Source organism: Mesoplodon mirus, assembly GCF_964341445.2.
Source record: "Mesoplodon mirus genome assembly, chromosome: 17".
Lineage (NCBI taxonomy): Eukaryota > Metazoa > Chordata > Mammalia > Artiodactyla > Ziphiidae > Mesoplodon > Mesoplodon mirus.
The window spans coordinates 17,490,376-17,515,511 of NC_138993.1; the positions used below are offsets into that span (position 1 = coordinate 17,490,376).

Below are 25,136 nucleotides of genomic sequence, written 5' to 3' on the forward strand. Positions count from 1 at the left end.
ACAGACCCATTTATTAAGAGCCAGGTACTGTGCTGAATGATAATCAAAGATGACCAGGGTCAGATGAGAAACTTGGGGTTGTTCCCAAAGGAATCAGACCCCTAGAACTGTTCTCACACTGCCTGGCTCTCACCAAACACCCTCTTCACATATACACACACCAAAACAAACAAAAACATCCAAAACTGTCAGCCCTCTCATTAATCAACTAAGTTTGATATAACAGAATTAGGCATTTTCACCTTTGCTAATGAAAGCCTCACTTTGGTTCCATGTATCACAAACCCAAACATGTAATTCTGGATCTCAACGATGAACTACTTCTGGGACTTGTTGCAACACATCTTCATACTTAGAGGACCTTAGGCCTATCTTTTCCTCACAGGGAATCCTCTCCTAGTTGGGATCTGTGCATATATTCACTGACAGTCCCAGGGTACCAGAGTGTAACTGTGTATTCATTCATGTCAGGCAACATGACATTTCAGAAAATGGGGTTCTGGGAGGTCCCTCTCCCTCAGTTTTTATTTCACCAGACCTAGATATAAAATTGATAATTCCATCTGAACCAGAAAGAGACACTGAGAGGAGAACCCAGGTAATACGGTGCAAATATATTATACCTTTCCATAGTCGAGTGTATTAGTCTCACTTCACAATACTCCTAAATTTGAGGTGGAGAAGGAGACATCCAGAATACTCGTTCATTTATTTAAGGAAGCAGAGATTAAATGAATGGGGGGGAAAGGAATGACCCACAAATCACAATTAACTACTGTTTAAATTTTTTTAAATAAATAAACTAACCAGTTCATATAGCTAGAATTTTTAAAAATATGTCCTGAAACCTACTTTTATGAGACAAGGGTAAATGAATAGCATTTCAACTGGCAACAGGATATTAAACTAGGCAACTGCCAGGTTATACCACTAAATGTGTATCTATTAAGCCCAGTCCTCACATTTCCATGTCCAATGCTGCATAGTAGCAACTGTTGCTTCTAAGCCATTGAAGTTCACAGTAGTAACTGTGATGTCCTAAAATGCTTACTAAATAAATCAACTAAATTAAATTCTATTTAGTATAGTCATGTTAATCAATAGATCTCATATTTTTTCTCATATTTTAATTGATTATAAACTGGCAAGCCACATATGATAATATAGTCCAGTTAGTTAAAAATAGCCCAGTCCTGAACATTTAAAACCACACTGACTTTACCTACTACAAATGTGACAAGTAAAACAGAAGAAGAGACCAAACCACACTGACAACCCAGGAAGCTATAAATGCTGCACCGTCTCATCATCTGATATTACATACTGAAATATTTAAGTATGTCCCAATTTTTATATCCATCCAGATCTCACATCCCTAAATAGACATAAACTATTTTTCCAAGTGTAGAAATCAAGCTGGGTCCTCTCATCCTAGCTTTCTGAGAATTCTGACCACTACTCCCCACCTCCCTTCACCACACATGCATTTTCACCACTTGAGACATTGTAGGGTGAGGGAAAGAAAGAGAAAGAAAGAGAAGTCTCGTGACTTCAGAAGTTGGAAAGAGGAATTAAATTCTGAAAAGGAGAAAAGAATGGAAGTTTTGCTTAATTCAAGTATTGAGCAAAATATTGTTGCTTAATTATATTTTAAAAGATACACTAGATCTTTTTAGCCATCTATTCCTTTATTTGATTTATAAGAAGTGAAACTATAACGTAATGAAACTTGACCACACAAAAATCACTTTGCCCCACACACCTGATAACATCCTACTCCCCCTTGCCCCCCAAATCATAGCTCGAGTGATAGGGTCTTACTTTGTACTCTTAAATATCAAGCAAACTAAATGCTAAAATGAGGAGCCTTACACAGTTGAACTGGGAAAAACACAAAGTGGATATTTACCCCCTCTCGGAAAAATAAGTAAAGTATATGTTAAGGAAATGGGTAATTCAGGGAACCAGAGTACTTAAATAAATTCCCAGATGTTTGTGTTGCTGTCTGAACGTTTTAAAAAGGAAACAGCTTTTCATTACTTTATGAATCCTCCCTCATCGTGAAGACAATTTCAAAGCCCCCAGCATTCAGAAGAGAAAGCCTGTTCTTAGAGTTGTCAGGTTCCTGCTGCGTCTCAGTCACCACGAATGTTCCAGGAACCCACAGAAAAAGCTCAGGCCTGCAAACATGTCTGATTTTGACCTCCCAACTCCTAAGTCTGTGTTTATATAATTCATGATTAAGGTGGATTTATGAAGCTCGATAAAATCACATTTCATATTTCCCTAATCAATATTTCAAAACAAGTAAACCAACAGTCATTTTAACATTAACAGCATGGACAGGATAGACATAAATCCCCACACCTTCCCCTGGACATCACACATCTTCACTGGGAAGCTTTAACTGCCTCTGGCAGTGCCAATGGATGTGGTTAAAAATCAAGCAGAAAACATCCGAATGTGCACACTCAGCCACATGATTTTCACTGTCTAAGACTCAAAACTTTTTTTCAAACAATTTTCACCCAATTTAGCTTGCCTTTCTTGCCTGTAAATTGCAATACTGCCAAGTTACAAGTTAAAGATTCTGCCAATTTTTCAGTTTTGTGAGCAAGAGAAGTCAGTGTATTTCCCCAAACAAGTAATGTGTGTGTGTGTGTGTGTGTGTGTATTGAATTAACACTTGGTTATAGCAGTACACCACAATAACATATGGAAATCTTGTTCAAAATTTCCAAAATAGCTCGCGCGCACGTGCACGTGCACACACCCTTCGTGTATAGGTCATGAAAAAAAAAGTCAAACCCAGACTGAACTGAGAGGGACTGGGAAAGATATCATTTGTAAGTTATAAGTGCTAATATCCACTGCCATTATTGATTTGGTTTAGGCAGAACAATTTACCACCATCCTAGATCTTTATTCTAATGTGGCTCATGTTACACATGTGGGCAAGTGACTAGTTTCAGCCTCCACACAAACAAATTTAACTTCTAGAGAAGTCTCCAAAGCAAATTTATAGCCAATGACAGACTCAGTTCCGAAGTAGTGGTGGTCATGGTGGTGGAGGTTCTTCTGGGGTAATGTCTCAGTTAGGCACAACCATGAGGCTCTGAAGAAGAAAACACTCAGAACACCCTGCAGGCATCAGGCAGCGGCCATGGAGCCAGCTAATCAGCCTTCCTTCTTCAGACTATGGTGCTTTTTAAGAAAAAACAAAATATTGAGATAGCTTTTTAACTGCAAATATCTGGGAAATACCTATACTACACCCGGGGTTTTAATACCCTCCCTTCCTTCCCAAATCTAGGAAAGTGGTGTGCTCCCTGTCAAATAACCAGTACAGATCATAAATAGCCAGATTGTCATTGCAGTGTGAGGACCAAGAACTTGCATCCATTTTCAGCAGGAGTCTAACCATTCTGGAGGGTCAAAAGCCTTAAAAAATAAACATACCATAAATACTGAGACACAGACACACACACACAAAGATTAAAGGATACTCAATGTCACACACTTCATACTAGTGAAAAAATGGAAAATAACCCAAATGTTCAACAATAAGAAATTAGTTTGACAAAATGTGGTATATTCTTCGATTATGATGTAGAAATTTTAAAATGATGTTATAGAACAATACTTAATGACATAGGAGATATTCATGTATATCATTTAATGATAAAAGCAAGTTTAAAACACATTAGGATGTGATCCTAATTTGAAAAAAAAAGACTACTGTATAAAGATATGACTAGAATGATAGACACCAATAACAGCATTATCTCTGGGTAATGATAGGAAAAGTAAATTTTATTTCCTTCTTTGTGCTTTACTATATTTTCCATACTTTCTACAGTGAAAATATATTATTTTCATCATCAGGTAAAAAATAAATTTTATTTTTAAAATTAATCACATGTCATTCTTACAGAGAAATGGTTTCCTTTCTTCCTTTTTGTCCTATCCTACACCTCCACCCCCCCAAAAAAAACAGCCTGAATTTCGCCAGTTTTCCTGACTTCACCTGGGTTCTTTTCCTGATTAAGTCAAGTGGAAACAGTCCTGGAGGAAATTAGACTGTAAAGACCAAATGCTTCATAAATTCATGTTCAAAGAAGGCAAGTAAGACCATAAGTGGCCAAAAGAATTTGGTGATGAAAATAAGCCACTAAATGGATTATTTACTTTAGTCTTTACTGATAAAAAATATTAGCAAGCTTTGCATTCTTCAATTACATTTTGAAGCAGAAATGATGGCATTTTATTCATTTATTCATTCAGTCACTTTAGTCCATTTGGGCTAATATAACAGAATACCATAGACTGGGTAACTTAGAAATAAGAGAATTTATTTCTTACTGTTTTGGCGGCTGGGAAGTCCAAGATCTTGGTGTCAGCAGAGTCAGTGTCCGGTGTGGGTCTGCTTCCTGGTTTATAGACAGAAGTCCTTTCACTGTAGCCTCACCTGGTGGAAGGAGCAAGGAAGCTCTCTGGGGTCTCTTTTACAAGGGCAGTAATCTCATTCATGAGGGTTCTACCCTCATAAGCTATCATCTCCTAAAGACCCCATCTTCAAAATACCATCACATTGGGGATTAGGTTTCAACATAGGAATTTGGCAGGGGTGGGACACATTCAGTCCATAGAAGTCATCAAACACTATGCACTTCTTATGTGCCCACATGGTGCCAGGCTTGGAACACAAGCCTGGTCCTTGGCTCAAATCCCTCACAGGCTGCTGAATTCACAGCTGCACTTGTGGTTTTCAGGGCACCCACCTCTTCCTCACCCATCCTTTTCTTCAGCCACGGCAGTTCTTCTTTAGGTGTCAGCCTTCCATTAAAGTTTCACTGGAATAAAAGATTCCTTGGCTTAAAAAAATAAAAGAACATTTGGAACTCTCTGCTCTACTCTTATTTAATCAACTAGATGCTCCGGAGTTGAGTGGCAACCACTCACAATTTTAAATTAACTCATGGGTAAGACTATTAGCCCAAATGCTCCCCACCCCCAATATGATGTGTTATAATTGTATGTTATCATCATCTGCTTTGAAAATTTCCCATCAACCTTTCCCACCCTTTAGCACACCAAATTCCTTAAGTGGGTTTGAATTCTTAACCTTTGCTGGTAGAGTATAACCACATCCCAGTTAGGGACCAGGGGACTGTTTTTCTTTAGGCCACTTGACTATAATCAAGTGCTCTAGCTCTTTTCCCCAAATTCTGATCTAGAACTAGAATAAGAACTATTGGAGAATTTGTTTAAAATGGAGAGTCAGGCCCCACCTCTAGAAAATCTGATTCTATGAGAGTGAAGTGGGATTCTATGTTTTTAACGAGCTGCCCAGGTGTCTTCTAGCTTGATAAACACTTTTGGAGACAAAGATTCTAGCCTTGGTTAGGGAGGCTCAGAATGTTGTTAGATCTCAAGAAACCTTGGGCATCTGTTATAGCACATTTTCATTATTTACCTGTTTATATATTCTGTTTCACCCACTAGATTTGAAGCCCCTTTTGGAAAAGTAACTTGCCATAGTCTCTGTATCCACTGGCTCATTGCAGTTCTACTATGTCCAATAAATGTTTGGCATTAAATTAATTAATAAAACAAAGAACAGCAATCATTCATCAAATTCTGATCCTACTGGACTAAAGTATTTTTTTCCATCAATAGACTACTATTAATAAACCTGTTATTAGAGTTCATATGTTTTTTTCTCCTGTGAGATTCAATTCAGCTAAACAATTAGGAACAGGTTTTTTAAAAAAATTTCTTACAGTTTGAGTTTTAAGAGTGTTCCATGAGGTAAACAGGATAAGAATAGTTATCCAGCTGTTTTAGCTGAGGACACAGGCCAAGGAAGGATAAAATGACTAGCAAGTACTCACAGTTTTTAGTATTTGCACAGGCAAAACTGCAGTGTGTTGTAGTGAAAAAGCATACTCTTTATTGCTGCGTTTGAATTGGAGCCCTGCCATTTACAAGCTGTGTGATCTTGAACAAGTTATTTAAATTTTCTGAGCCTCCCTTTTTTGTATGCATGTACTCTATACACAGGGACAGACAGCAGGTTTGTCTGAAGCATTAAATGTGTCTAGGAGAGTGTTTGGCACATAGCAGGAGCTGAGCACACATTGTATTCCTTCCTTCCTGACACACTCTCCACAGCAAGGACTCGGTTTGTCTTTGCCTGGCAGTAGTATGTGCTCAACAAATATTTATTGAATTGATCAATTAATGTAATCCTGGGATTAAAAAAAATACAAACGTCTTTTCCTTTTACCTATCAATCTATAAAATTATAATATTACCATAATCCCTCCCCCAATCACAAACCCCACATGGTCTACATACTAATGACAAGCTATATTCAGTCACAACCCAGGGAGAGTGACTTAGAGACTACAAACTGTGAAATAAAGAGGGAGTTTCCATTTAAATATAAGACTATACATATGTTTCTCTGTATAATAAAACAAAACTAATACATCAGCATCTCTTTATTCTGAAATTTTTCTAGCAAGCAAGGATGGTAAAGACAAATTAATCACATGTGTGAATTCAATCTGTATAAAACATTCCTACTTATTGTGATCTCCTTAATTTTTATATTGGCAACCCTAAAATAACTTATAGGGATACTATAAGTTCACTCAACCTTATTTTTTCCACAGGGATTGAAAGTCCTCAAATGTGAACACTCTTAATATGATTTTCTTTTCAAGGATCATCACTCTCTGGGTTGCAAAAAGCCCTCATGAGAAGAGTGAACAGAACACAGACTTGGAGTCAGATAGCTCTGCCACTTTTACTCACCAAGTGACCTTGCATAATAAACTCACTAGGCCTCAGTTTCCTCATCTATAAAATGGAAATATAATAGAAATATAAACACCTACTTCATGGAGTTGCTATGAGGGTTAGGAAAGGCAATGTACGTGAAGTGCCTATGAAACACAGCAGGGACTCAATTTATTGTCCCTCCTGCCCCTACCAAAATGCTACAAACGGATTCAGTGGTTCCAATTAAAAGTGCAACATCTAGGTATTTTCATAATTAATCATTAAGACATCAAACTAACATTTTTTTAAAGTCTAGTTATTTGCAAGACTTTTCCTTTGTCCCTCTAGAGAAGAGTCATTAGCTTATAGCAGTCCTGAGACTCACAAATGTCATGAAGGCGCCGGCATTTCCAGAGAGGATAAGGGCTGTGTCAACCCAGGAAAGCTTTCTCTTTCCTATGAATGTTCTCCAGATTTCCCCTTTGGACTTCTTTGAGCTACCTTGAGCTAAATGCCCCACCCCCATGATCTGACTTTCTGAGAGTTTAAAGCCTGCCCTGTCTGGTGCCCTTTATATTCCAGGGATGCTGAACAACTTGTATTTATTTCTCTGTATCTTCCACTGGATTGTAAACTCCATGAGGTCAGGACAGTGTCTTCTTCACTATTTTAGGTTTCATCTCAAATGTCAATTTTCTAACTGCAGTATCTTCACAAAATTTTCTGCTAGATGAGTTCTCTTAAAATTAATTTTTAAGGGGAATTCCCTGGTGGTCCAGTGGTTAGGACTCGAGGGCCCAGGTTTGATCCCTGGTCAGGGAACTAAGATCCCACAAGCCTCACAGCACAGCCAAAATTTTTTTTCAAAATTTTTTAAATTCATTTTTAGGTTTTTTTTCTTTTCAAGGTGTGAAATATTAACCATGTAGGTAGAATAAGCATAGATTTTTTTTTAAATCTATACATGCCTCAGCAGATGCTGGCACAGAATACCAGGTCCTTTAATAAAATAAAAGTGAATCTTCAAATCTTAACACCAGAAGGGAAATCTAGAGGGCATCTGAACCTGTGCAGCACCATGCCCCCCTTAGCATCATTTCCTGCCACCACCATGAAGGCCCCATGATGCACTGCTCACACTTTAAACCCCTCTTTTGGGTCCAGGTTAATCACCCAAGGCTGTCTCTCTACACCCCCACCCGGTCCTCTCCCCTCTATGTTCCAGAAATGTTGAATTTCTTGTAAGTAGCCCTAAACAGCCATGCTCACTTCACCATATATAAGCCCATGTGTCCCTTTTCACAGGATATTTTAATTGCCTGTTTTTTTCTCTATAGAGAAAATTGGATTGTGAGCCCTGTGAAGTGAGGAAATGTCCTATTAATTATCCCATTCCTATTCCTGGCATGCAGTGGGCTCTCAATAAATAGGTTAACTGAATGACCTCCTTTTGGCAAGATTTTCAGAAACACTTGACTAAAGAGTAAACAGAAAACAAATGGGAAAGGATTAAAATACAAGGATCAGCCAGGAAAATATAGATTTACCATCCTAGTTTGGTCTCTGGGAGCTGGGAGTCTTGTGCCATCCACCTTTAGACTGGGCGTATCCCCCCTGTCTTCTTAGTCCAGGCAGCAAAACTCCACAGGCCTCTTTTTCTTAGGTAGAGGGCTACCCTCACCACCTCCAGCCCTCCACACACAGCTCAGGGCCTGTCTCCTCCTCCTTTCCGTGCCTCCCCTGCCGTCCTCCAGGTAGGCCTCTCACCCCCATCAGACTAGTCCTGCAGGGAAGCTCACCTCCCCATCACAGCGCAGGACCTCCTCCCCCAACCCACCCCGCAGGCCCAGCAGTGTGTGGGACACACCACGTCCCAAGAAGGAGGCACAGACCTGAATGTGCCTGGGATGAATCCTTACCAGGCCTGTGACCAGCTCACAAGAGGGAAAGAGGAATGGTTCAAATTCACTTCTACAGGCAAAAATACCTATAGGCTCCTAAGAAAGCAGTCGGCCTTGAGATCACTGCAGATCTGGAAAACTTGTGTAATTCTTTTTTGGTGGAAGCAGAAACCTGATTCTGAGCTAACCCCTGCCCAGAGGCCGCTGGGGCCTGGAAATACCCTTGTGAATTCTCCGCGTCTAGGCCGGGGCCTGGGGGTTCCCTGCCGTCCGGCCATCTGCAGAGGCCTCCCTAAGGGCTAGGCCGGCCCCAACTGGACGACCTGTGGCCCGACTGCGGCCCGCACGCAGAAGGCGGAGACCGCCGCGCCGCCTGGGATGGGAGCGCCGCCGGGTCGCTCAGGCCAGGCCCAGCGCGGCCGCTTCGAGCTCTCAGAATCCTGCGACCCGCACCCCAAGCGCTTCCTATGACCGACCAGACCCTCAGGAACAGAGAGTTCCTCCCCGCCTTCCCCTCCCCGCCAGACTTGCCTGCGCCACGAAGCTCGAGAAGCGGTTCCCCCTGCGTGCCCCTCACTCCAGGCCGAGCTTGGAAGCGCCTCTGACTTCGCTGCGGCGCCGGAACCCGCGTGGACTGCCCTGGGCCGCCGCTGCTCGGTGGCCCCGGCTCAGCGCGCGAAGCCGTCCCCGCTGCCCCGCGCTCCTCTGTGCGAGGCCCGATCGGGACCCCAGGGGTCCTGGGAGCCGTGGCCCTTCCGACCCCTAGACATACAAACCAGAGAGCCCTGGAGTTATTCCGGGCCGCGGGGGTGGTGGAGGATGGGGGTTCCATTCACGTCTCCGTTTGCAACAATAATGACACGTCCTGGTCCCACTGATGCCAGGAACCCCCCGAAGGCAAGCCGGTGGCTCCGCCGGCCCCTCAGGCGCGACGTCCAGTTTGCACGAAGTAATCACCAACTTCTGCACTCTGGGAAGGATTCTGAGGGGGAGCCGGGCTGAGCCCCAGACAGCAGCTCCGGGCCGGACTTGGAATATACTTCTTTTTTTTTTTTTTTCAAATCTGACCCGGATCCGTGGCTCTGAACTTACTGTGACCTCAGCGGCCGGCCTTGGGCTCTGCGCGAGCGGGAACCCGGTGCGGGACTCAGGATTCACGCTCGCATCCGGGGCTTGCAGACCACTGGAGGGGAGAGCGGGGACGTATTCGTATGGATTCATGTATGGGGTATTTTTCTAGAACGAGATAAATAGATCTCAAAACAGTAAAGTCCTGGTCCGGAAGCCACGACCGCGCCCCTAGGTCTCTCCAAAGATCCCCTCCGGGCGCTTGTCTAAAGAGGGAACTTTGGTGCCCCAAGTTTTCCTCAGGCGCGTTGGGTTGAACTTGGGTGCAGCTCTCGCGAAGCGCGCATTGCGCCCACGCGCTCACCTTGGCGGGAGCCACGGACTAATTAGGTGCCCCTGTTCTCCCGCTCAGCCGACGGGGCAGCCCGGCTCCAAGGGGCTGAGACCTGCGGCAGACGCCAAAGTCACCCGCCGTGACCGGCCTCGTCATTTAGAAGGAGAAAGGGCAAAAGGGCTGCTCGGAACGCTTTTTTAGTACTTGACAGTTTGAGGCAGGAGCCTTGTAAGCGGAGACGAACGTGCGATAATTCTCTGCTCTTTGAAGAGCAATGCAAAGCTGCCAAGAAACTCACTACGACGTGACCGTTTTTACTCCTGCGAATGGGCCGCAAAGAAAATATGCTTGGACCAGGTGACCTGGCGAGATCAGCAAAGCCGCTCCCGGCGACTCTCTCCTGCAGCGAGTCCGAGACCGGGGAGAGGGGAGCGGGCAGGTGGGTTTCCTCCACCCCTGAGTGCTACAACCTCCTTCTCTATCTTCTCATTTTATTTTTTTAAATTAAAAAGAGAGAGAGCGCGCACGCACAAGTCTTAAAAATGGATAGCTGAATAGCGTCTGATAAAATTTGCGCTATGAAAAATATGAAGTCGAGATAGATCAGTGCGTGGGTGAAGGCTGCTCTAGCAGAAACTCGAGAAGTGAGCGGGAGCCCACAGTTTTCGTTTTTACTGTAGAAATTGGTAAACGAAATCAAATGGTAATGGTTACCTATTTCAGCCACTGAAAAGTTCGGAATAATTTAATGTGTTTCGGATTTATATGTATGTAGTCACCATACTTTTTATTTTGTCTAGCTATTTCCATTAAGTTTTAATAAGCTATCAAAGTTCTCTGGGTAAATTTTGTGAGGGGTTTTTTGGGGGGTTTGTGTGTGCGTTTTATTTGTTTGGTTGTTTTTGTTTTTGTTTTTGTCTGAGTGAGTGGAGATTACATGAACCAGAAGCGAAGTTTGAGCATAATTTTCTTAGCCACTGGGAAGTCTGAATCTCCTGCCAAAATTCCAAGGATGGGAAGAAGAAAGGGAGACTAAATACTCATTGAGTACCTACTATGTGCAGACACCCTGATAGGGCTGGCTTTATAAATTTTATTTAATATTAATAATTGTTTATCAATAAGAGCTCTTTTTAAAAAGACCAAACACTTTCTTCTGCATCCGGACCTCAAAGGGACAGCTTCCATAATTTTATTTTATTTGCAAGAAGTTTGTTTTTATTACTTCCTTCTTCGAAGTGACGTAACTGCTAAGGTTAGTGGAGAGATCCATGTTTAATGATATTAAAGTCTGTTGGTTTAACTGATTACATCTTTTAGTGTTAATCCTGTCTGGGGCGGGGGGTTCGGGGTGGGGAAGTGAAGGTGAGTCAGCACACGGTGAATTTCTCCTAACTCTTTAGGTCCCTGTAAAAATCCCTAACTTCTCGGGAGGAGAAGGAACTTGTAACTGGGAGGAGAGCACTGTCACTGAAAGCGATGGCGGTGGCGGGGGGGCGGGAGGGAAATGCAAAGCAAAAGTTTTTCGTCTCTGTGGATCTAAGGAACCGAAAACATGACCCGTTTTGTAAGGGCTATGCAAACACTGTGGCTTGTGCTGACCACTGACAGAGGCTGAGTTAGACTAGAGGCTATATATGTTACAAAGAATACGATGCAATTGCGTATGCGGAGCTTTAAAAAAAAAAAATGAGAAGGGAGTTGACAGTCAGATGAAGTGGGAAAGGAGGGGAGGAGAATACACCCAGGAGCCTGAGCAGCCAGGTAAATCATCAAAAATTCAGTTCCTGCAACTAATGAAAAAACCAATCTCACTGTAGTCCAGGGGAAATGGTTCGCTGACGCAAGGCTGATGGTGAGTCCATTTGTCGTGCTTCTTTTCCGGACTATCAAAAAACTTATTTCGAGATTCAGCCAAATGTTTTGACTGGGAGACTGAAAACGGGACGAGGCGTTTCCTGCCTTAACGTCCGAGCCCGCAGCGGGGCCCAGAGCGGAGCGCGCTCCGAATCGCGCGCTTCCCGCCCGGGGCTGTTCAGAAAGGACGCTCCCCGCCGCCCTGGGAGAAGCGAGCCCGAGGTCAGGCGGCGGGGGCTGCTCGGTTTCCACGTGGGGCCTGAACTTCAGCCTTCCTCTGGAGGAATGCTCCTCTAGTTCTGTTCTGGAAGGGAAAATGGGCTCAGCTCTTCGAGAGCTATCAAGAGTCCCACTCGCTGGACAAACCTGGAAACTCTGGAAGTTCTAAACTGAGCTTCCCTCGTTCCCTGAGTCCCTTTCTATCTTCTTTACCGGCGCTAAAGGGCTGCTTGCCGAGGGGGTGCTCTTTTAGATGATTTTTTTCCACGTAGACCGGAGAAGGGCCGCCGCCCGCTCCAAACGCGACTTGCCGACCTCAGCGCCCTGGGCTCGCGCGGCGCACCGCCCGCCCCTCCGCGCCCGCCCAGCCCCGCTCGCGGAGAGAGCCCGAGGGGGGAGTATCTTCTCCGCGGGCCAGAGCTCGGTGCCAGAGCGCTCTCCTGACATAACCTTGCCCAGGGTGGGCCAAGACGTGCACTAAGCATCGCTTGGCTCCCTTCCTGCTGCCGCTGCCGTCCCCATTACCGCCGGCAACTGCCTTGGACCCAACCCCCAAGGGCAGAAACTCTTGCCTCACAGCTCCCCTTGGTCCCCGCTTTCCCAGCCCTTTCCGGGATCCCACACCCCCACCCCACTTCTCCCGCCCGTCGGGGCCGAACACTGGCACCGCTTCTCGAGCCTGTTCCGCCGCGCCATTTTAACCCCTTGGACGTTTCCGCTGCGAAGAGGGCGGGAAACAGAGAAGGGCCGCCATCCTCACCTCACCTCACCCCCACGCCACCCCGCCCGGGTCCTCACCTAAGGCGGCCCAGAGGAAACAACCCCGTGGTGGGCGCGGGTGGGGGACAGGCTACCTCCGGACTCCCGAATCTTTGGCAAAGTCTCGGGAACACTTGTGCTCCCTCAGGACAGTTTTCTTCGCCTCGGGGCGAGCGCGGGGTGTCCGACTTTCTTGGCACTAGCTGCGAAGAGCTTCTCCCTTTCCCCAGCCCCTTTAAGGACATCTGATCTTCAGTCTCCAACTTTCTCCTCTCGTCTACAAGCTTCGTCTGCCGCGGAGAGCGACCCCAGGCGAGGCCGGCAAGGGAGAGAGCTAGTGTGGGGTTAACCCAAACCAGGGCGCCCAGAGGTTGGCTGAGGCCCTGCGGGTCGAGGCCCCGCGCGCTCTTAAGCAGGAGGGAGCCCCCGGGGATCCGCGCGGGGCATGCTGCCGCGCCTGAAACAGGCGTTCCCTTTTCCAGATCATATTCCGCATAAAATCTAAAGCCAGATGCATCGCTTGGGCAAGTTACCATTTTACTGCGAAAAGCACAGATGTGTTTCCAAACTGGACTCCAGATCAAGGTTTCTGGTGCGGGTTGCAGTGGCCTGAGCAAGGTTGGGCTTTCGATGCCTTAAGGGACTACCCGGACGGGTAACGTTTTAGATGCTGTAGTCTGAACCTAGCCCAGGCAAAGCATCATTTGCGAATGCGAAGATTTAAAATAAAAAGAAAGGGGGGAGGGGGTGCGAAGTAAAGACAACTGCGGGCTTTCAAGGCCGTGTGTGTACTTTTTAAGTGGGGCGGAGGAGAAAAGACCAACTTCATAATTATAGACGCCCAGTTTAGCAAGATAACCTGATGGAATCTCTGTTTCACGAAAATAAGTTACAAGAGGAAAAACTTGTAAGAAAGTGAGAACAGTGGCCACATATGAAACCAAAGGGCGAGCATGGTGAAAGCAGGCATTTTAATCAGTCTGTTGAGTCAAAAATAGCTTTTGCTGATTTTTTTTTAAAGAAATAGAAGAGTCTTTCCAAAAGTAATAGCCTACGTTTCTATTTCACCTGCAGGTCTCCTCTCATCATTGTATAAAGAAATTTGGGTGGAGTGGGCCATGTTTTTCACAGAACTTTCTGGTATTTGCAGTTGTGGTGAGGAGGGAAGGAATAAAAATGAACAAAATTAGTCTGGGATTGACTGCTGCCTGTTACCAGCATAACATTAGCAGGAAACCAAGACTGCCTTCTCGAGATTCGCTTAAAAGAATTCAATTTTGCATCTTTTAAAATTATAGCCGTTTTTGAGTCCTTTCGGTAAAATGAATAACCAGAGATGCAAAATCTAAACAATGCACACATGTACATAATTCCAAGTCTACTTATTTACAGAGTGAAAGGGCGCGGTGCGAAAGCACCCCTGCACAGGTAGAGGTGTAACAGCTATGCGCTGCGCCGTGCATTAGGTGCCAGTGAGAGAAAGCACAAACCCAAACTACTCGCACAGAAAACTATGTTTCCACATTCGACTCATTTAGGATCAAATGATTTTTTAACACTTGCCAAAACCCACAGCTATTGCTACAAGAAAGGTACCATGCAATGGAATAAAGTTAGCTGTTTATGTGGGCAAGGTGGGGCTTTTCGGGCATTTGGCTACACAAATGTACTGGAGTGACAGGGCGAGCATCTTGCAGGCCAATCTCCCAGTGTTTGTTCATTGCGGGGGCAGGTGGGGGAACGAGGACGCCTTTTAGCTGATCAGACTGTGGCTGTCACCCCTGAGGGGTGGTTGTGGAGGTTACCTTCACCTCATAAAGATACTCATCCTTCTCTTAACTGAAAAAGTCTGCGGCCGCTAAGGCCGCCCACACGGGCCGCGCCTCGTCCAAGTCTGCGCAGGCCGCCTTTGTCCCCGCAGTGACTACCGGGAGGGAGGAGGGCGGGCGCGGAGGTTGTCACCAAAGTTCCCTGAAGTCCTTATACCGCGTAGAACTCTGGTTTTTGCGGGGAAGCGGGCTGCTTATCCAACCTCAGTGGAGCAACAATTCCGTGGGCCTCCACTCCCCGGCGGCCTCTGCGCGCCCTCGCTGCGCTCCCGCTCGCCCGGACCTCTCCCCGGGATCATCCGCCGGGGGCCAACGCTCGTGCCCGCGCCACCCTCCTTTGCCTCTGCGACCCCTCCGCACGGTCCCAATCAGTCTCGAATTTCAACTCAAAACCCAGACGAAACTTTTCCTTCGGGCCGGTATATTCTCACACGCGGTGGCTTTTCCCAAGGGAGGAGGAGCGATGGAGCTCCCGGCAGCTCCCGGGGGCCCTGCGGGGACCACCCGCCACCCGGTTTCCACGCAGCCCCCGCGCCCACCCTTGCCTCCCGACCCCAGACCTTGGCCTCCCACCGCCGCGCTCAGGGAAGCCGCCGCGACTAATGCGCCCCGGGTGCTTTCGTTTTGCTTTCGCTCCTTTCTCTCCGCAGCTGGGAAGACTGCAGAAGAACAAAGTAGGGGTGAAAAGCGCGTGTCCTGACAAAGTGATGGGTACACCGCTGTTCGGTCCGAAGCGGGCCGGGGGGAGGGGAAGGTTCAGGCTGAGGCCTGGGTACCCCTCTCCCTTGCAGGGGCGAGAAAAGCCAGGAGGCCCTGGCTTGTTTTCTTCGCGCAAAGAAACGTGATTTGTAGATATTGATGCAACAAAATTGGCGCGGAAACGAATTCGCCTTCTTAGGACTGTGCCTTTCAAATACAGAAGAATAGGCAGGGTAGAAAGGCGGGAAGAGAGAAGGCCGGGGCCTTTCACTAAACTGGAAGGAAACCGAGAGAGAAGGCTCGACAGCCGGGATCCGGCTCCCATACCAGGCCCTGAGCACCATCAGGTGTGAGGGGACTAACGCCCAGTTCCATTTGCTGCTGGTCCACTCAGCTCTGCGCTTTGGAAACCCAGCAACCACTGCACAGGCTCGCTTTTCTTCATCTCGCCTCCCTCTTTATGGCGAGCAAAGCACACGTATCCTACATCGATGAACCCATGGCCTAAGGTCTCCCCCTTTATTAAAAAAAAAAAAAAAAAAAAAAGCCAAACCTGGAAAGGTTTCTCAAATAGAGGCAAGCTTGCTGCTGCCCCGTGTGGCCCGTGCGAAAGCTCCCCTAGGACTGCACGCTCCCAGTGCAGGGCCAGGAAGCACGGCTCCGCGTAAGGGCCCATGCAGAGTCCCGCCCCCACCCCCGGCCTGCACTTGAGCCCGAACGAGGAGGGGTGCAACGGAAAAGTCTCTCCAAACTCTTTAGAAAATAACATTAGTCTTCCAGACTGTTTACCACACTGTCCAGCTGCCCGGAAAGGTCCGACGCGTTTCCTGCACTCGTCCCAGCTCAGCCCGGGCTTTCCTCCACCCGTGATCTGAAGGGCTAAATTATTTTATTCCGACACTGTAAAGTTAAACTGCTATCTAAATAAATCACTTAGGGAAATGACCGGAAGCTGCGAAGGTAAATTACACTCAAACCAATTACTTGCACTTGGTTTTGTTAAAATAAGTCCTTCCTCTCGTATTTACCGCCCTCCTTGTTTACATCGAGCTCAGGAACAGAGGCTTTAGGCCGGCAAGGGAGCTCAGTTTCATTTCGGGGCGTATGGCGGGGCCTATCATTTCGTCATCAGGTTTTAAAGAAAAGTTCGAATGTTGTTGTCACAGATCTAACTTCCAGTAACTCCTCAAAAACTATATTACCCCCACTGTAGCTCAGGCCTGCAAACTCCTTGGTCCGCAGATGTCCGGGAAGCAGTTAAGTGAGCTCGCGCAACGCCCCGCTGCACCTGCGGAGGAGGGAAAACGTCTCCGCGCGTCTCGGCACTGCCGCACCGTACTTCCCGCGCTCCGCCGGCCAGCCTTCGAGCTGCCGCCAGCCACCCCGGCGTCCCTCAGTCCCCCGCCCACAACCAGTCGTGCGGGGGCCTGGGGGGCCTGGCATCCCAGCTTCTGGGGAAGCGGCCGCGCGAAGCACAAGTCAGGCCCCTGTCTCCCAGCGAGGCCCGAACGCGCGCACACTCCGCGCCGGGGCGGTGGCGCTCCCGAGACTGGGCGGGGTGGGGGAGGAGGGCGGAAGCACGGAAGGCTTGTGAGCACACCCAAGAGTCGCGGACCCCGGCTCTCCCCCCGAGTGACTAGGGTGCGGGTGCCCACGCTGTGCGCGACGCCTGGGCCACGGCCGGAGCCCACGAGCTGGGCGCACAGCTGAGTGAGGCAGCCGCCGCCGCCGCCACGGAGCCTGGCGGGCGGCGCGGAGCCCCGGGGAGCTGGTTTTCCCGGGCGGGCACGTGACGGGGTTGGCAGCGCTCTGCCCCGGGCAGGGAGGAGGGGGAAGCGGCGAGCAGGAGGCCGGAGGCGGGCGGGCGGCTGGCGCGCTGTGTACTTAGGTCGTGTGCTGGGGCTTTTCTCTCCCAGGAGCCGGCGGAGGGAGGGGAGGGGGAGGGGCCACCGCTCCGCCTTCTCCTTTTCGCAATGTTGACGCAATCTATAAATAGTGGAACAAAAGGACCAACTTCCTCGGAGCTTTGCTGAAACTGCACAAAAAATCGAGCTGGGGGGTTCCCTGGTCCCTGGCGATGGGGCGGGGAGCGCGGCGCCAGGGGAGGGGGCGGGCGCGGCAGCGCGGGCCCCGCCGAGAGGGGACACCTGGCTGAGGCACAGCTGCTGCCCGCCGCGCCGCGCCGCGCCTCTCCGCGCGAACCCAGGGCTCCGGTCCCTGCGCGGGCTCGAGAGCTCGCCCCGACCGAGGGGCTTCCTCCTCCGCCGTTGACAGGTCAGTCCGCACCGCCCCTTTCTACACTGGGTTTTCTTTTCCCTCCCCCAAGCCTCTACTTAGAATTGAGGGGGGAAAAAATGGAACGAGGCGCAGCAGTGACAGCCACCCAATCTGGAACCCCAGCAGTGCACGGCGGGGTGACCGAGGGGGCTCAAGGAGATGGTCCGCGCCTGCCCCTCGTCGTACAGCCCGTGGCCGCGCCGCGGCCCGCGAGGAAGCCAGGAGTAGCGTGCGCCGCCCAGGCGGCAGGGAGAGTGGAGGCGGGAGCGCCGCGGAGGCGCGCGCCGCCGGGCAGGGGGTCGACGGCGGACTCCCTGCTGCCGCTCCCGCCTGGGGGCCGACCCCCAGCGGAGACGTGCCAGGACCTGGAGGCTGCTGAGCACAACTCGCCCCCTCTGAGCTCGGACCTGGCGTCTCCACCTCGTCCTGCGGTTGCTGTGGGAGGGCTGAACGGAGAAGCGCTGTCGCCGCACGCCACCGCACACCCTGGCTCCGGTGCCCACGCACACAGCGCGCCGTCAGCTGGGGGCTAGGTGAGGACATAAGGCATGCTCTCCTCCAGGAGCCCTGACCTGAGCGCGAGCGCCCGCCGCGCCGCCGTGGCGGTTACACTGGGCGCGGGGGAGGGGGCGGAGCTGGCGCTGTTGACAGCCTTGCTGGAGCGGGGAGGGCGAAAGTTGGGGAGAAGGGGTTGGGGGAGGGAGCGCGCGCGCGCGCGGGATTCGGCTGCGAGTGGGGGGGCTGGGGTCACGTGACGGGCAGACGCCCCCGCTACAGGCCGACAGTAGGGGTGACGTCACTATCCCCTGACTGCAGGGGGTGGCACTTCCGCTCCCTCCCCCAGCCCTGCTCCCCCAGCCCCCAAACCAGCGGCTGCAGCCATTTCGAAGTGTGGGAGTGGGCAGAGGGGAGACGGGGGTTTTCGTTATCGCCCTAGCTCCTGGCTGCTTCCCCAGCTGCCCATAGTCCTGGGCCTTGGACCAGAGCGGGTGCCGAGGCCGTCCTCTCCCGACGCGCCCCATTGTGTGAGCAGGCGGCGCAGGGCGGAGGCCTGTGCCGGCCCCCTGCGGCTCCCAGCTCCGGAGGGGGCGGAGACGGTCCCTGAGCGGTCAAGGCCAAGTCCGGCCGCGTCCCGAGAGCGCCATCCGCGCTCAGAAGGTCCGACACTCAACTCCTGGCTGGGAATAGGTGGCTTTGCCCGCGTTCTCCGGGAGCTGGGTGGTTGGGGACCCGCCTAGGGTCCAGCCTCGCGGGTGTGTGATAGGAGCCTGTCACCGCTCTGGAGGACTCGATTCCAGCAGTCGTTATAAGCTATTTGGGGAAACTCCGGGTTTTGGTGACTCAGCGCGGTAAGCGCTATTTATAAGTTTATGCGTTAGTGGCAGGGAAATACACTTCGTTCAGATACGTCCGCCCAAGAAGGGCAAAGAGCTCTGTTTCGAGGCAACAATTAAAAGACTTAACTTTTTGAAAGAGTAAAGGGTTGACTTAAAGCCTGTGCTGTAAGACAAAGCAGGTCTCACGAGCAGACTTAGTACACGGTTTATCTCAAAAAGTTGGAACATCTTCCTGGGTAGATGGAGAATTTTAAGGACACATCATGACGTTAGACCGTCTTTTTTGGGGGGTGTTGCGTGAACCAAGGAAAAATAATTCAGATTAATGACCCAGCAGTCCTAGTAGATGGCAGAATATCAGAACTATGTTGTTTATTAATTTCAGTATTTGTTAAATCCTGGATGGCTGGATGATGTTGAAAATTCGTATAGGATATTCTCTAACAGGAAGGTGTGTGTTGTATTTATCATCAACACTCTGAGGGAACTATAAACTACACATTTACTACCCCAATCTCACCCTCCCAAGAAAGCACTACAGAAATGTATACTACAGCCTGGGGTTCTTCTTCTGTATAAGTGCTGCACAATTATTAGTCACTGCTTGTTTTACAGGTTTTACTTTACGTTTTATCTTCTTTTCTCCCACCCCCCACCCCAGTTTGGAAATCCAGGAGGTAGATGCTAAAAGAAAGAGCAATTGCTAGGCTGGATTCAGGGAGGCAAGAGTTCACACCCAGTTTGCCTAGCCTGCACAGATTTCTGTAGGTAGCATGGCCTGAGGTGCTTCTTAAAGAAGGCAGTTTCCTGGATGGGCAAAAGGTAGACCAGCTAAGAAGAGAGGAAAGGATTTCCCAAGCTGAGCAAGCAAAGCAGCATGTACAAAGGCCTGTAGTGAACAACTACAGCCAAGTAAGAATGAGTGGGATGTGAAAGGGGTAAAGAGAAGGGAAAGAAAGGAGGCTGGAAGAATGGCCAGGTCACACAGAACTTTGTAGTCCATGCTGGGGAGTTTGGACTTTAGCCTGAGACCTACAAGTCTTTATCTATTGGGGGAACACATACCCTTTTGAGAACCTAGGGAAAGCAATCTGGTCTCTCTCCAGGGGAAAAAAAAGGAACCTATAGACCTCTACTACAATTTTGCATACAATTTCAAGGGTTTAGGCTGCTTTGTGAGTAAATGACTATTGGGCCTCAGGATTGAAACCTGCAGGAAAGGGAGAACCATGAAAGGATTTTTTTTTTTTTTTTTTTTTTTTTTAGTGGAAATGCATGGTCAGGTATGAAAAGATTACAGGTCCTTGAAAAGATTACACCAGTTGGGGTCCTGGAGACTGGAAGATGGAAAATAAAATATCCTGTGATCTAAGTAAGAATCAACTAGAACCACTGCTGTGTACCTAGTGGCAGTGGGGATAGAGAGAAGAGGGGTTCAAGAAAGGTAATTTGAAAGAGTTGGTGGGATGGGAAAGTGACTGGCTGGTGGGGCCAGAGCAAGGGATCCATCCCCATTCTGGTCTGGGAAGGGAGGAGATGTGGGCCTCGGGTTCAGGAGGAGGAACTCTGATTTGCTTCCTTCATAAGGAATAAAAAGCTGTGGCTGGTTTGGTCCCTTTATAAGACTGAAAAGGCTGTGTACCTTTTCAGTGAAAAAGAAAGCACCTTTCCAAAGACTGGAATTCAGAAGGGAGATGAGGGCAGGTGAAGATTAAATCTTGCTTTCCCCTCTTTTTTAAAACTAGGGATACCTAGTGAAGAAGAAGAGAGATGGAGAGCATCAAGCTTTCTTTTTCCCCTGCTCAACCACTAAGCCTTCAAGGAAAAGGACTTTGGCTAGAATGGGTCCCCATAATGGTGGGTTTTGTTCCTAACAGCACTTCAAAACCACTCTTAATCATCCACAATTAGTACCTGGAGGTGCTAAGATCTCAGTCTGGCTAGGGAAACAAGGAAAAGTGGAGGGAAAGTGTTCCTAGTTGTTACAGCTAACCTGAGCTAGAGATTTAATGGAAGCAGGGACTCAAATACGAAACAAACCACCCCCAAAACTTAGTTGTTTAAAACACTACTTGCTTATGAATATGCAGTATGGGTAGGGCTCTGCAGACAGCTTGTTTCCGGTCCACTGGGAGTCAGCTGGGGCAGCTCATAGGCTGAAGGCTTGCATCATCCGAAGGCATGTTCAATTCCACGCCTAGCAATCCATACTCATGTATGGCTGGCACCTTAGCTAGGGCTTTCAGCCAGAACACCTGCACATGGCCTGTCCTTGTGGCAAGGGCTTCCTCACAACAGGGCTCTGGGCTCCAAGGGTCCCAAGACTGAGAGCCAGGTGAAACTGTATCACTTATGACCTAAGCGTAGACGTCTGGAGCATCCTATCCACATTCTGTTCGCTAGAGGCAAATCACTAATGCCATACCAATTCTAGACAGGAGAATCAGACTCTACCTTTTAATGGGAAGAGAATTTGCAACGTGTTTAAAATCACACATATTAACTTCAGATAAATAGATGTATAAATAATATATTGTATATGAAAAATGTTTAAACATAAGAAACCAAATAAATATCCTCTTTTTGATATTAGAATGGAATATAAAAACCCAAACATTTCATCATTACAGCAAAGCAGATCAAGAGCCAATCTGAATGGGCAGTCTCATAATTGTCCCCCATTTTTCTCCCCCATGACCATTCCCTCCCCTCCAGGTCAGGCCTCCTGTACACAGACACTTCTCTCTCTCCCAAGCTAGGTAGGACACCCACAGTGGCTGCACCTTCAAGGAGGTAATCAGGTCCTAAAAGTTTTTCCATTCCCTCCTTGAATTGTCCCTGACTTTGGACCTCACTAGATCATTGGCAAGGCCATCAATGACTTCTCAAAGTTAAAAAACAAAATGCTATCAAGATTATTCCTATAAGTAATTTTATAATAAACTCATGTTACATAATTAAAACAAAATGACATTTAAAGGGTTGCATGTTTTTAGATGTCGGGATCTTTTTTTTTTTTGGCTGCGTTGGGTCTTTGTTGCTGCGCGCGGGCTTTCTCTAGTTGTGGTGAGTGCGGGCTACTCTTCGTTGTGGCACGCGGGCTTCTCGTTGTGGTGGCTTCTCATTGTGTAGCATGGGCTCTAGGAGCGTGGGCTTCAGTAGTTGCAGCATGTGGGCTCAGTAGTTGTGGCTCGTGGGCTCTAGAGCACAGGCTCAGTAGTTGTGGCGCACAGGCTTAGTTGCTCTGCAGCACGTGGGATCTTCCCGGACCAGGGCTCGAACCTGTGTCCCCTGCATTGGCAGGCGGATTGTTAACCGCTGTGCCACCAGGGAAGTCCCAGATGTCAGGATCTTGACTTTACTTGGGCTTGTTGATTCATAAAACTCAGTAATTTTAAAGTGATGGTTGAGATTTTAGGTATTTTATAAGAATTTGCATGTTTCCTTGAGGTGATATAATAGTTGATTAATATACAAAATCTGAATGACTCTTATCCCCCTTGTACAATGCACATTGCATGACACATTCTTATTTAGTTGGTAAAGGAGCTCAAGAGTTCTCTCTCTAAGGAACTGAAGATACTACCTTTCTCTGTGTAATCAAGATAAAATAATCTTATAACCTAGTATCTTTTAAAATTCTCCCAAAGCTGATACAATTATAATTTATATATCTTTGATGTTCTCATAGAAAACTTCCTTTATGACTTACAGATAGAAATAGTGCTTAGGCCGTTTTAATAATTCATACTCTCTTAAAGGCTGTGCTCTATACATTTTGGTAATTTTGCATAATTATTTATAAGTCAAAATCACACTGTGAATTCATGCTATAGAGTACGGGTTTTAAAATAAGTACATTTAGGTAATGAGCAAATGTACATTTATGAACCCTTTTTGTGTCTGTGTGTGTATTTCTTAATGATTTTTGAAGTAGCAAACTTTTTACAAAAATAAAATGAATTAATATCCTTGTTTTTAAAGTTCCTTATATGGCAGTGATAAAAAAAAATTGACAGTGTTCACATTAAACTAATAGACTTTGTTATCAGGCCCCCAAACTGTTCCTAATTCTCAGTGACTTCATAGCTACCATGGAGGCAGCCCAAAGGAGCTTAAGTAAACACTTTAAAATTACGTAATGCAGTTCTGAAGGAGGAACAACCCCAGCCAAACTATGCAATATAGTTTTACAGAAACTATTTTTCTGTATGCCAGAATGCTTATTAACCTATCTATAGAATGACTTCATAGCAAAGATAACATGAAAGAAAGTTGGAAGTGGGCCAGTCTGTTTTTAGGCCTCTTGAATGAAGGCAGAGTTGAGGAAATTATTTCAAAGTAGTTATCTAGTGAATGTTTTTCTTAACCTTATAGACTAAGCATTTTGAAGCATTTTGAAAAGTATTGTAGTAAAAATGGCACATTAAGCAATAAATTCAATATGATTTCAATAAATAAAATATGATATTGCTGGCTTATAGTAATAATGCTCTATGATTACATTAAGAATTGAATACAATCTTACTTTTTATTAAGTAAAATAATTTGGATCCTTTTTGATGTTACCTTTCTTCACCTTTCTATGTGTTCAAGATATAATGTATTTTAAAAGAAATGCTGCCAAGCCAATAAAAAAAGACATTTCTTCTGTATCTCAGCAAGGCTCTGTTAAGCATCATGGAGAAGACAAAGAATTATAAGTCCTTGAAATAGTAAAGTTATTAATATGAGTGTATCAGCAAAAATGCAACTTTATCAAACTAAATTACAGAAAGTCTTCCCATCAGATTGACAGAGATTGAAAATAAGTGCTAACATGGAAGGATGCTCAACATCACTAATCATTAGAGAAATGCAAATCAAAACTGCAATGAGGTATCACCTCACACCAGTCAGAATGGCCATCATCAAAAAATCTACAAACAATGAATGCTGGAGAGGGTGTGGAGAAAAGGGAACCCTCTTGCACTGTTGGTGGGAATGTAAATTGATACAGCCACTATGGAGAACAGTATGGATGTTCCTTAAAAAACTAAAAATAGAACTATCATACGACCCAGCAATCCTGCTACTGGGCATATACACTGAGAAAACCATAATTCAAAAGGAGTCCTGTACCACAATGTTCATTGCAGCACTATTTACAATAGCCAGGACATGGAAGCAACCTAGGTGTCCATCGACAGATGAATGGATAAAGAAGATGTGGCACGTATATACAATGGAATATGACTCAGCCATAAAAAGAAATGAAAATGAGTTATATGTAGTGAGGTGGATGGATGTGGAGTCTGTCATAGAGAGTGAAGTAAGTCAGAAAGAGAAAAACAAATACTGTATGCTAACACATATATATGGAATCTGAAAAAAAAAAAGTGGTTCTGAAGAACCTAGGGGCAGGACAGAAATAAAGACTCAGATGTAGAGAATGGACTTGAGGACACGGGGAGGGGGAAGGGTAAGCTGGGGTGAAGTGAGAGAGTTGCATTGACATACATACACTCCCAAATGTAAAACAGATAGCTAGTGGGAAGCAGGCACGTAGCACAGGGAAATCAGCTCGGTGCTTTGTGACCACCTAGAGGGGTGGGATAGGGAGGGTGGGAGGGAGATGCAAGAGGGAGGGGATGTGGGAATATATGTATAAATACAGCTGATTCACTCTGTTATACAGCAGAAACACAACACTGTAATGCAATTATACTCCAATAAAGATGTTAAAAAAAGAAAAAAAGAAAAGAAGTGCTAACAGCTAGTGTTGCTAAGAATGCAATGAAATTTACAAACTCATCTATTACTATATTACTTTTCTGGAGTCAAAAGTGTCCAAATCTTTGATAATAGTAGTTCCACTTCCAGGAACCAATCCTAAAAAAATTAGTCAGATATGAAGTCAAAGATTTATATATGGTCATTACGGCACCTATAGAGAGGAGACCATCTGAATATTCAGTAGTAAAGGAGTGATTAAATAAACCATGGTACATCAATCTAATGGAATTTTTGCAACCACTAAAAATACTTAATGCCACAGAGAAACACTAATATTTAATGTACAGATAAA

General features: G+C 46.9%; 1 protein-coding gene and 2 long non-coding RNA genes across 3 annotated transcripts in view; 1 reads left to right on the forward strand and 2 right to left on the reverse strand.

Moving 5' to 3' along the window:
* The window catches only part of LOC309792676, a 52,813-nt gene extending 35,863 nt beyond the window's left edge, over positions 1–16,950 (reverse strand). Inside the window, exons 1-3 of the long non-coding RNA XR_014291757.1 lie at positions 16,658–16,950; positions 4,782–4,853; positions 4,363–4,468 (exon numbers count right to left, since the gene is read on the reverse strand). This is a non-coding gene — a long non-coding RNA (uncharacterized lncRNA). The remainder of the gene's footprint in view (positions 1–4,362; positions 4,469–4,781; positions 4,854–16,657) is intronic.
* Positions 11,816–13,463, reverse strand: LOC309792467 (uncharacterized protein; the record flags this gene model as incomplete). The annotated part of the gene is made up of 2 exons (XM_082602135.1): positions 11,816–12,253; positions 13,023–13,463. The coding sequence occupies 2 exons, from the start codon at positions 13,461–13,463 to the stop codon at positions 12,173–12,175; spliced, it is 522 nt and encodes a 173-aa protein (XP_082458261.1). The 3' UTR covers positions 11,816–12,172.
* Positions 16,951–17,489: 539 nt separating the features above from the next.
* LOC309792806 overlaps positions 17,490–25,136 on the forward strand; it is a 69,909-nt gene continuing 62,262 nt past the window's right edge. Inside the window, exon 1 of the long non-coding RNA XR_014291796.1 lies at positions 17,490–17,729. This is a non-coding gene — a long non-coding RNA (uncharacterized lncRNA). The remainder of the gene's footprint in view (positions 17,730–25,136) is intronic.